Source organism: Anabas testudineus, chromosome 12 (assembly GCF_900324465.2).
Source record: "Anabas testudineus chromosome 12, fAnaTes1.2, whole genome shotgun sequence".
Classification (NCBI taxonomy): domain Eukaryota; kingdom Metazoa; phylum Chordata; class Actinopteri; order Anabantiformes; family Anabantidae; genus Anabas; species Anabas testudineus.
In genome coordinates this window covers 5122528-5135519 of record NC_046621.1, presented here as the reverse complement: position 1 = coordinate 5135519, position 12992 = coordinate 5122528, and the positions used below count along the sequence as shown (strand labels likewise).

The 12992-nt window shown below is 37.7% G+C and overlaps 1 protein-coding gene across 1 annotated transcript; it reads right to left on the bottom strand.

Moving 5' to 3' along the window:
- Positions 1 to 338: 338 nt before the first annotated feature.
- On the bottom strand, positions 339 to 10442 carry LOC113158635 (5'-AMP-activated protein kinase catalytic subunit alpha-1). Its single transcript, XM_026354682.1, has 9 exons — positions 10346 to 10442; positions 8369 to 8510; positions 6118 to 6211; positions 5680 to 5824; positions 4772 to 4859; positions 4415 to 4639; positions 3781 to 4300; positions 3502 to 3628; positions 339 to 2638 (listed from the first exon to the last, which is right to left on the bottom strand). The coding sequence occupies exons 1-9, from the start codon at positions 10440 to 10442 to the stop codon at positions 2355 to 2357; spliced, it is 1722 nt and encodes a 573-aa protein (XP_026210467.1). The 3' UTR covers positions 339 to 2354.
- Positions 10443 to 12992: the final 2550 nt, after the last annotated feature.

The window sequence follows — 12992 nt, the reverse complement described above, 5'->3', positions numbered from 1 at the left end:
TTCAGATTTACACTGGTCATTCTGGTAAGGTCCCTTTACACACCAAAAAAAATAGAACAATATTTATTTGAAGCAGTTCAAACAGGCTGACTTTACCTGCTAACAGTCCACTAGGAAACTACTTCATAAGCTGTCAAAAGGTCACACAATCTTTCGGACAAAACCCAACACGAGTCATGGAAAATAATTTCTTGTAACTGCTCCTTCAAACTATAAATGTTTCGTTTTACAATATCTTTCATAGACCACATTGTATTTCTTTAGTATTATCACTATATGTCACAGACTCTAGTTTAAAACTGAGACATAATGTTCAAATATCAACTAAATATTTCAGTCCAAATCCTGTCCCATAGGACAGCAAAAGAAATAAAATGATCACAATTATTGTCACTCCTAACAATTTTGTTGTGAAACAACTTTGAAATGTATAATGGTTTATACAAATGAGATCATTTAGATTTTTTTTAAAGCTGTGGAAAGCTAAAACAGGAAACCCAGACATCACACAATAAAAATAAACTTGCTGATGATGAAATAAGAAACCACTCAACTGTACGTTTAGGTTTGGTTTGGTTTTCCTGTTGCAATTAATTAAAAACTAATAGCTAATGATGTCTACAATAGTTTGGCAACAACATAATCAGATGTTTATTTTACATTTTGCAGCAATTTAAATTTTTTCTTTAATGCCAACACAATAATCAGATTTTTTTGTAACTAACAAATTGTAAATTAACAACACTAACAAAGTCATATGTAGAATTTAACCCTTAAAACTGCAAAAGGTATCAATAATTCTGATTTTTTTTACTGAATGATTGACAGTACTGATAGTAAGGCAGCCAAAGAAGTGAAAACTTCAAGACTGTGAACAGGAAACAGAAGGTGATGCATTATACTTGGGATTAGACACATATCAATGACTTTGTGAGCTTGTAAGTTCAGCTTTTTGCCTTTCATCAGATTTCAACAGCAGAACTTTACAATTCCAAGCTGACAAGTTTGTTTCAGGTTTAAACATAATTAAAACTTTTCTCAAGACCTTCAGGGGAATGTATCGGAAACCAAAACACAAACACATCCAAACATGTATTCACCTGCCAACAGACATTGTTCATGCACTGCATGGTAACTGCTACTATTCATTTTCAAATTCTGCCCTGAGGCCTATACGTGGATTGGCATTTACAAATCAAATGTAGACAAAAGGCATTTCACTTAGTAATCTGAAAATCTAATCATTAATCTAACAAAAACTAGAAATAGAGAACATACAACAAATAGTCAAACTTAAATTGTCATTTTAATATGCGACACTCAAAGTGATATTTCTAAATTTTTACTGTCATGGCAAAATACCCTTAAATGGTAAAAGCAGGCTATATTTATCTGGAAAGACAATCAAGTATCAGTGTAATTGTGATTGAAAAAAACAAAACAGTGATATTGATTTAAAAACCAGACAGTACAAAAGAAAAATATATACCATCCAGCAATAGATCTTAATGCAAAAAGAAAACAAAAGAAAATGAATTTCCAATAGAACCAACACTCCGTCTACTTAACGCACTGATAAATATATTCATGTCTTTATATATAAAAATGTAGGGGACAGACAAAGTCAAACAGATTTTTACAACAAGGACAAAACCATGAAAATTTAGTCTATGACAACTCAGATTCACACAAAAAAAAAAAAAAAAAAGAAAGAAAGAAAACCAAACAATGATGAAGCATTATTTTGTCTCTGACACAAGACAGAAATACAGGGATCATTGCACTTATTCAGAGTCCAATGAATGTGACAGGCATGACAACCCAAGCTATAGCGCCAATACATCTGCACCACTTCTCTGATCCCCACTGAGAGAATTAACGAGCAGCAGGAAATAAAAGAAACTTGTGCAAAAGTGCTTCCCACATCCTATATGACTGCCACTCAAATACTCAACCCCTCAGCTAGTGGCTTCCTTCTCTACAGGCAATAACTTCCTCGTCTGTACTGGACAACAGTGCTCACTGGCTACAGTACAGAAAATTCAGTGTACTCACTTACATGTATGGTGGAATGTGGACATTTGCTATTAAATTGATTAGGAAATTGCAAAACCCCCTCCTAAACATTGTTCTGTCCTAGCTAACAAGTAGCTGGTCGTTCGTCTTCCCAATAACCCCTTTCAACCCCTGTCAAGTCAGTATGCTTCCCTTCAGTTTAGGGAACGCCAACCTGGATCAGTGCCATGGAACAATCACTTCATCCTCAGGCGGGATGAACTGAGCCATGAATCGTTGCATGCTTATTGCTATAAAGACACTCGGAGAGGAAAAAAGGCTAGCGATTGTTTTGCAAGCTATCGTGCAAGTAGTTTAATAAGATTTGCGCACATCTCAAAGAACTCGATGGTGTGGCTTCCTGGTCGAGGGACAGACGCATTGTCCCCCCCTCCTGTTGAGTCGACGGATGAGGTCAAAGACGAAGCTAAAGAGCCTTCTGCAGCCTTGGGTGGGTGCACAGTGCTTGAAGCAGATGGAGCATCTGTTCCATCTACATCATTCTTTATAGTGGTGCGGTAGTTGCCCACAGACCCAGAGCGGAGAGGGGTAGCAGTTCCAGATTTTGTCTCCAACATGTCATCTGAATAACAGAAGAAACAACATGTTTTCTACTCAAGTCACATACAGTCAGTTCGTCTCCTTAGACCTACAAAGTTGTTTTTTCATTGGGTGATCTATCAATCACTTTTCTGACACCTATCCTGATCCAGGTCAGCTAAATTTCTAATCATGTCACTAGTAATTATGCTAATTACTAGGTAATAATTAATTATTTCAAAGCTGGAGTAAAATCTCACATAAATGTTGATAAATTCATGTACTTAAACTTGAACTTAAATAACTGCCTGACTGTGTCCTTACCGTTTTTCCCCTCATTCTTTAACCCGTATGACCATTAAAAACTATTAAATCTGATCCTATGCGATACTGTTTAATTAAGTTAATTAATTTTTTGAACACAACTGAAACTCTATATAACACCTTAACGAGTTATAAATTATTCAGCATTGCTCAGCAGTCAGCTTGTGATTTTAATGATGCAGCTTTGAAGCAGTCAGTTACAACTACAGCTAAACATAAATACCATGGCTGACTTTGACGTAAGCCCAAGTGAAAAGTTAGCCTCATACCCTGTATACAGCATTCCTGTGCTGCATTAATGGACCATAACAACACTCTTATCTCATACTTCCCTTTGAGGAACCGCTGCAGACCTACACAGAGTGGGCAAAAGCCGAGCCCTGAGCCAATCATTTATTAAGTCTGCATTGACGCAGTGTGCTACAGGACAGAATCCAAGTAAACACAACCTAGATACAGGGAGCTGAATTCAGGATTTATACAACAGAAATCTGTGTAATGGTATGAGATCAGTTTGATGACAACACAATATGTAATAACAGTAATATGCAATTGATACATAACTGTGTAAATAAAACTTACCGTCTATGCTACGGAAGTCAAGGAGGTAGGTTCTACTGTCCACCTGGTACAGTTGAAGGCTCATCTTGGTTTGCATCCCAGTAATAGGGTTCTTCCTTCTCACACGTAAATAATATGGATTCACCACCTGGAGTTATGAAGGGTGGATAAGTAAATTCACAAATATAGTTAGGTGTCACGTTCATTTACAGTTCAATAACATTATTGTAATTTTAACCTTATGCACTACATGAAACACCTTCTTAGGACTATTTTATGACCTCTCCAGTTCTTTCTTACCTTCCACTCATAATCCAGCTGTTTCATGGCACGGCACACTTCTGACATGATATCATTGGGTCTACTCTGACTCCGGATTCCGAGGTGCCACTTGGCCCTTCTTACACCTTGGTGCTTAGACTTCTGGGGGTTCAATTCGTCTAAAGTGTGGCGAGGCCTGGGAGGAGTCTCAGCCACGAGGAAGGGTACACGCTCAGGGTGAGGCTTGATAATACCGGCCACAGCTGCACCAGATGAGGTCAGGTGCTGGTCGTCTAGAAAAGAGTCAGGGGGACTGGATGCCAAGTAGAAATCCTTGGCTTCACTCATGATGCGACGATTGTCAATAATGAGGTGGTAGGCGACGGCCAATGGATCCTGATGGTTGCGACTATATATGCAGGCCAGGACCTCCTCCTCTGTGCACTCAAACTTCTCACATACTTCCTTCAAGGCTTCATCATCAATCATGTTGTTGCTGTAAGATGGGTCCTCAGGGAACAAGTACTTGGGTAGGTCCTGTTTGAACCACTCATCCTCTCTGTGGGAAGATAAAGTGTCAGTTTCAATAAGACTAGTTTTACAATATGCCCTGTAATTCAGACAAGAAGAAAAAACAAAGAGTTTGGCTTCATAATCAATCTCGTCTATTCACCTGATTTCTTTGATGGTGGCTCTTTTCATAGGGTCCACCTGCAGCATGTGTTTAAGGAGGCTTATTACTGAAGGGTTCAGATACTGCGGGGTGAAAAATATTCCATCGCAGATCTTTTTGAATAGTGTTGGCACATGGTCATCATCAAAGGGAAGTGTCCCACACAACAAGGCATAGAGAATGACACCACTGCTCCAGATATCTACCTCTGGACCAGCATATAACCTGACAATGAGTAGGAAGAAACAATTGTATCAGGAAGGCACATTTTACTGTTTTGTCTAGTCACCAACATCCACTATCATAATAAAATGATCACAGTAAATGTCAATATTCAATAACGGAAAAAATTATTACCTTCCTGAAATAACCTCAGGAGCAGCATAGTTTGGAGAACCACAGCTTGTTCGCAGGAACTCTCCATCTGACATCATGTTTGATAAACCTGCAGATTTGACATCATTAACACTTGTGTATTTAAAACATGTGCATACTACAGATTAACCTATTATGTATATTACTTCAGTAAAATACATTGTGGGGGCATGGCTTGGGTTGAGGTTTTATAGCAGGTTCTGGCATAAATTTTTTAAAGTCTCTTGCTAAAACATTTATCCACAGCATGGACAACTAAGTGTTGTCTAAAGTGAAAACTTGTGGAATTTAGACAGCAATATTTCAAATTGTTCCCATAATGCCTTGTTTATTTTAACTTTGACAGCCACTGTGGCTCGAGCACATCAACCCAGCAAGATGCAAATGCCTTATTCACTTACAACAAGAATATGAATCAGTCAGAGAAAAATAACACATAGCAGGAACTAAATATTAACAAGCCCAAAAAGTTCCACATAGGTTTTAAAAGAGTATAAAAAAAAGTATGCTAAATTGGACAGGTGATCCGAAACAACAAATTAAGACAAAACACCCTGCAGCACTTTGCATGACTATTATAGGGTGACATTCTGAGTGTGAAAACAAGTTATGCTGGTGTCCTTAACAAGACTTAGGATTGAAGGTAACCTGCTATGTTTTCTTGTAAATAAACAGTTATGTTTACATTTGGCTTGTCACCACAAGTCAGTGTGTGTACTCCTTGAATCTCAAAACATGTTAAACAATGTGAAAGCTGATTTTTAAACTGTTATTGATCTCATCTGTGATTATAAGTCATCAAACCTGCTCATTGTACAACTTTTTCTGGAACTGTGTCCATACTTTTCACATTATGATACTGTCACCTGTTATGAGGGACACATACTTACCAAAGTCAGCAATCTTGGCATTCATGTGTGCATCAAGCAGCACATTTTCAGGCTTGAGGTCTCGGTGCACCACCATGTGTCTGTGGCAGTAGTCTACTGCTGAAATAATCTGCTGGAACAACCGACGACTCTCCTTTTCATCCAGCTGTCAAAGCAGAAATTATACATTAGGTGTGATCTTCACTGTGACTCAGTTATCACATCACGGCTGACTAAGCAGCACTTGGTGTTGTGTTTTGATATTTTTCCAAGCCTCTGTTTTGTGGTTTTTGGTACACACAGTTCAAAGCTTTCACAGAGCACATCATGTACTTCTGTCCTCTTTTAAACTCACTAAATATAAAAGATATGTCATCTACTCCAAATGATAGGATGGAAAGATTGAAAAAAAATAATGATACCATTATACCACATTACAAGTGCATTAAAGTGTCTTACCTTTCCATTTTTGCAGATGTAGTCGAAGAGCTCGCCTCCTGAGACATACTCCATTACCATGAAGATATCTGTTGGGGTGCTAATAACCTGATACCTGTTGTAATCAACACAAAGTTTCAAGTCAAGTAGCTGGTATTACAATACTTTCATATAAATAATGGCATTTGTACAAAAGAAAAGAACAAAAGTCAAGTCAATGATGAAAATACATTTTGTTCTCTATGTTTCACTAGAACAGCACCAAACCATCTCAGTCCATGATGCTTATGTATGGTCCAACCCGATTTCGTCCTTGGCCAATAAGGTGGTCACACTGCCAGACTGGCTTTTGTGTATCACTGTGTTTGATAATATAATGTGCAACTTATTGCAACTATTCTTCATTTTAAAACAACAAATACCATAGCAAATATCATTAAATACGTCTAATGATACCTGAGATTTCTCTTCATCCATTGTGTCATTTATATTGAGAGAATTATCATATTTAGTAATCGTCTACCCTTTCAGACCGAGGCTCAGTGTGAAATTCTTGCATCCATATTGACATCTATCATACCTACATGTATTTAGACCACACTAGCTGCTTCCAAATAAGCCTTTTTCTCCCTGAAATTGTCATATTGAACATCAAGCGGCAGAATAAGCAAACAGAACAACTGGAATTTCTCTAAGCAACACAGACAACACATTATACCCTCTGCAGCTCTATATCCATTAGCTTTAAAGTACTGTAAAGTAGTATAACAAAAACAATGTGAGAGTGCTGAGATGAGGGACCATTAAGTCTTATCTTCCGCTCAGTAGCATCAGCCATTCATTACAAAACAACCATGTTAGTTTAAAAGTAAAAACTAAAATGGTGGTGCTGTCTATAGCAACAACTGTGACTCAAAGTTCAAATTACCCAAGTTTCTGCAGATGTGACAGAAGCTGACTCATTAATCACCTCATGTGTACCAATTGCTACAAACAACCAGAAAAAAAACTGTACTATGCTGCTCCAATTGTCTTCACTAATTAATAAAACTGGCCACTATAGCTCTGCCTTAGAAAAACAAAACAAATCAAACCTATTAGTACCTATTGAGTATTTATAATATTAAAAGAAAGAAAACACCCATTGTCCCAAAGTGCTAAACTAGAAGTATTCATGGTATCACATAAGCTCCTTATGGTAATATTAGTTACTCCTGCAACATCTGCCTTTTAATTCCTAACTCCACATATTTCAGTAGTACATTTGATTTGATACTTCTGTAATAGATATTAATGCGATACATAAAACTAAATAAAACAAGCACTACTGCGCAGTAGCTAATACGTAGCATAGCATTTAGAACTTTTACGTTTATATAAAAGCGCTGTTGCTGTGTTAAGGCGGAAAAAAAAAAAAAAAAAAAAAAAAGGAAAACAGGCAGGCTGCAGAGACTCCAGTTATTCATTCACAATAATAACTGAAAATGATAGTTTAAACCATTACAGGGAACCTCTCCTATTCCCTCTCACAAACAAGATAGAGTTTACATTCTTGTGCATGCGTGACATGATGCAGGTATTTCAGGCAATTATCTACACCTCCTGGTCAGTCAATGACCCCTACATACCATGCAGGAAGTACCTCTGTTATTTTCTCATTATATTTTGAGATTAGAGAATCTTTTAGCAACACTGTGCCACCATGACATTTTTGCTCCAATTGTGGTGTTCATGTCAAGCTTCTAGCCACTGGTGCCTGACACAGTTGTAAAGCAACAACTGCATATTTATTGGTATCACAATCAGTTAATACATTTTAAAGTTTAACAATGACTGATTAATCATATTAGTCTATCTGCATCAGCTTATGCAGATGTCAACAATGCTATTAACAATTTAAAAAAGAAGAACAGATGTTTACTGAGAAAAAAAAGTGAGAACTATCTTTTTGTGAAATGAATACATAGTGAATTCATATTTAGTAAATGCTCAATTGAGGAAGAAGAGTTCACAGAGAAAGACATGACCAAAGACAATGATAAAACACATTTGTACATTAAAATGAAAGGTCAACAGAGGGGATAAACAAAACAGGCAATAATGTAAAATGAGCAAACTGCTTATGGGAGAGGAGATTGGGTCAGACAGATATCGCCCTAAATGGATGAATTTTAAAGCACACCATTAAAGCCTGGAAATAGCTCAGTGGGTGGCATTAATGTGGCGGCAGGGGGATTACAGAGCAGCAAGCAGGGTGTAATCTAGGACTTACAGTTTAATTATGTGAGGGTGCCTGAAAAGCTTGAGGTTTTGGATCTCTCTACGGATCTTTCCCACCACGTCCAAACTACGGATCTTCTGCCGGTTCAAGATCTTCACTGCAACTTGGTGCTTAGTCAGCTCATGTTGACCCACTGCAGAATAAACAGAATGAGAGCATGTCAATAATACCTTTACAACCTAGGATCTGAAAAACATGGTCAAATTACTAGCACTAAAAAATAGAAAGACCTGTAAAAACTGCAAGTTTTCATAAACTAAGAAAAACATTAATTCTTTAAACCCTCCTAAACTGATATTTTTGCCACTTGGGCGTGGAATGAACAAGATCTAACCAAAACACCAACATATTATTATCTTATAAAATTGTTATGGTGAGCTTGTTAGCAAACAGTTGCCTATTTGCGTGTCCTGTACAAGTCCAGTAAACACATTGTATTCACTGTCAATTTCAGTCTCCTAGTTAAACTTTAATTTATATTATATTAATATTTTAAGATTGTAGATTCTTTTTTTGGAATAAATTGTGATAAAAACAGTGTCAGTAAGTATGCTACAGCTGTCCTATACACCTTTAAGTAAATGAAAACAGGCAGATGCGCAATATTTATGACTCAGGTAAGGTTCAAGGCCAAAATACTTGAACAGAATATCCCTAGTAATAGTTGAAATATGGACTTTTTAAACACAGTTTAAGTATTAATGCAAAATTCAAAGCACTGTATCTTTTGAATGTGGTTTGCCACTAGTTTCTGGTAGGTTTTACTAACACAAAACCTTTAGTTATTCAGTTTAAGTGACAATAACCAGCCACCAACGCAAGTGACATTGCAAAGATTTCACAACTGTGATATGCCAACAGACTAGTGTGCTAACAAATCTTCCATGGACAGGAAATAACTATACTATCTGAATGAATGGTGGAAATTGTATGTTTGCACATAGGAGTTTACTAAAAAGCTGCTATTGATTTTCCAGTTGTGCTGGTAGTAAACTATTAACCTTGTCTCCAGTAATCCAGACCATAATCACACAGCCAAAAATCCAATGAACTGTGGTCTACTTTCTTTCAACAACAAGAAAACTGAGTGCAGAAACATGACTCATACTGGGAATTAACCGACTGTAAACAAACCAACTGGCTGTTCTGGAGAGTGCCTGGTTGGTTCACTTCATCTGGGCATAAAAGAACTTAATCATCTGCTCCTGGGATAAAGGACTATGGCGAAACAGAAAACAGCCTACAGAAGAGCTTTTTGCCTTCAACAAATGCACATCTGACAGAAAATCTAAGCAAATACATAACATGTATAAAATCCAGTAGGCATTTTTGTGTAATACGTGCTGATGCAAACGGAGCAGGGTTTTGACATACCGCCCTATGGGCTAACTGGGCGTAGATTCTCCTGGTTTTATCCAACTCCCTCTTACTCATATAAGAGCATTAGTTACTGTCTCTTCAATCGGATAGCAAACCACTCATTAGGAATGCAAAGTTAAGATTAGGCACTGTGCTAAGCAGCAGCATTTACATATATTAAGTAAGTACATATTGGAAAGAGAAGAAACGAACTAAATAGGGATAACAACTGCCCCTCATTAATTTGAGCCCAGCTAGCGTGAATACCCGTCAACAGCGTTTACTTCCCGGTGTCTGTCTTGACAAGCGACTTGTGGCTCTTTGGCTAGCTCACAACGCAGCCGAGGCTAACTTAAATATATGTGGCTAACTAAACTGCACCTAGCGGTTCATGTCATGAACTCGTACTATAATGCCGGCAACTGCAGCTACAGCTCAAAAAACGTCACGTTAATCACAAACGAGGCGCACAACAAGTGTGCTACCTTTTTCTGGCGCTGCGACAAGTTAGCTTTGCGAGCAGACTAAATTAGCAGCTAAGCTAAAACCTCCCGTTGCCACCATCTTTCCGTTGGCAGGATGCGCAAACGTCAAGGCGGTCGAACACACCTTTAACCTTTCCAAACGTCCCGACTCCGAGCGTGTCTCCGAGAATGTAATGTCCAATTTTAACTCTTCCTTCATGTTTTGTTTTTTCCGTCGCCATCTTCCCGCAGTGGCCTTGCTGCGGGGCTACCTAGCTGCGGGCAGAGACGGACCGAACTCCGTTGTGTTCGCCTCTAACGTTACACCAGCGCCTCCGGGTGGGAGGGGCCCCGGCTCCGGCGTGATTCGTCAGAGAGCGTCGGTGACGCACCGCGTTGCCTTCAACTGCCCTCTGTAAACTTCTAAACCAGTCACACATGTCCCCTAGCATTTGATGCGCTCATCTTTTTATGCTCTCCCTTCTGCTTGCATGAGCCTTTTCTAGAAGTAGTAGAAGTAAAACGTAAAAAGCATTTTGACCTTACTGTCCAGTGCTAATGATGTTTCTTAATTTTAAGCCTCATAGACACATTGTGAACAATAACGGGATGATCTCATTACTTTTTCATTGTTCGCTCATATGTATGTTCTGCTGTTTGTGTGCACTGTATGCAGGTTACAATGATGTAAGGTTTAATAAATAAAGGAAACATGTATGTTTCCCTGTTTTAGAACACAATAAATCCTCAGAAAGTTCATTACAGTGTAAACCATATCATCAGGTGTGTTTAGTTCTGTTAGTTCCAACAATCACTCATCATTACTGTGCATCAAGAGTCAGGAACAGTGTTCTTCAAGTTAGTTTTGAATGAGCAGCTTAGTTTGACGAGAGCTACTTCCCTGGTTTGTAAGTATATAATTGTATAGTTACAACGTTTTTGCATTTACTATAGGTCAAAGGTTAAAGGTGGGTTTGCAGTTCCAACCCAAATGGGAAAAGTTGTTTAAGATGCTGTCGTAGATTATCCATCTGCACCTTACTCATAATAAAAAGGGTTATGTCTGTAATACCACCAAAGGCAAACTATAAGGAAACAATGACACACAGTGAATCATAAGTTATTAGAAGTGATCCATGCACAGAATGTATTCAGTAAATTTCATCAAACAGTCTAAGGTGTAAATAATCTGTTGTAACATTAAAGTGATGGACATATTACCCCATCAGTAATTGCAATCCAATAATATACTCATTGATGTGAACAGAGCCAATCTGAATAAAGGGTGCTTTAACTTTTAGTACTTTAAGTATTTTTGAGCTGATATTTTTGCATTTTTACCTAAGCAACATTTTAGTTAAAGGGTGTTTACTTAAAACCTAGTAAATATGTCATGTTTATAGATCACATAAAGAATCTGAGTACTTGTTCCATCACTGGGCCCCTGGCAGCACAAACTGCAATAGTAGCACTAGTCTTTTTGACAAGTAAATTAAATTGTGATACTATTTTTAAATGGGTTTTAATTATACTTGGAAGGAATTTGCTGCTGTTTGAACTTGGATTACAACTTTATTATAAGTCAAAATTCTTATGTCATGACTTTGCATGCCCAGTAGATGGCAGTGTCTGCAAGAGAGCAGATACCTGATTAGAAAGAGGACAAAGCCCTGCTTTATGATCCAGGGCAGTGTTACATTCATTATTTCCATGTTATCTAGTAGTCATTGCCATGCCATACCTTTTAAATCAATGGTCTAGATTCAGCAATTGCTACTAATTAATCCACATAAATCATAAAGTGTCCTGAGCACATGCTGAAATCTAAACAAGCATGAAAATAGCATTAAAAAAAAAAAAGATTACACAATCAAGCCAATTTAAAGGATTGTTCACACTTGCAGTTGTTTTTAATGAAAACATTTTATTGCTCAACAGCATGTATGCATAAAGCTGCATATATATTACACATGAACAGTTGAAAATAGAATGAAAACATTCAGTAATGTATGACAGCTGATGATTCTTCTTCTTCTCACACACACTGATTATTCTCATGAACAAAAAAAAAGAGGATGATCATGTAAAACTTTCTTCAACTGCAACGTTGCTAATGCAGCGATTTTACCTTCACAGTCAGTTGCACAAGTTAGTACCTCCCTTTTAATTCTGTTTTTTTGTGCAAAAACATAATAAAAATGATGTCTTAGTTTAGGAAAATACAATCTCGGATAAAATTTTTCCACTGTGCTATTATTTACTTTAAAAAAAAAAAACATGTGGGCATTATCAAGTACCCGCTTACTGCTTCCAAAGGATTTAAGATGGTAAGTTGCAGCCCTTGATTAATTGATTATTGCAGGCGTGCAGATTGAAAGCAGAGGTTTCTGAGCTACACCTCAAACCCATGACAGCATTTCATCAGAAACCCCTCACATGCACTGTCAAGTACAGTAGTGTAGGGGTGTTGATTGGGGTTTGTTTTGCAGCTTGGGATGTCTTATCTCTACCAGAGACAAATGTGAGGCCATTTGTCCCACAGCTAAAACTTGGGTGATATTAGGTCATGCAACGGGATAACTGTGTGAGGCAGACAATATATCTTCATCAGATTGTCTGTAAAATAAGATAATTACGATTCTGGAATAGCCTAGACCGGGACAACCATAGCCCTGCTTCTTTTGCAACCATTCCTGCACTTACAGTTTCTGATTGGCTGTACACACCTGATGCAGGTAATCAGCATTGAGGCTGTGGCTCACTAAGAACAGGGTTACCTAGAGAGAGCAGTG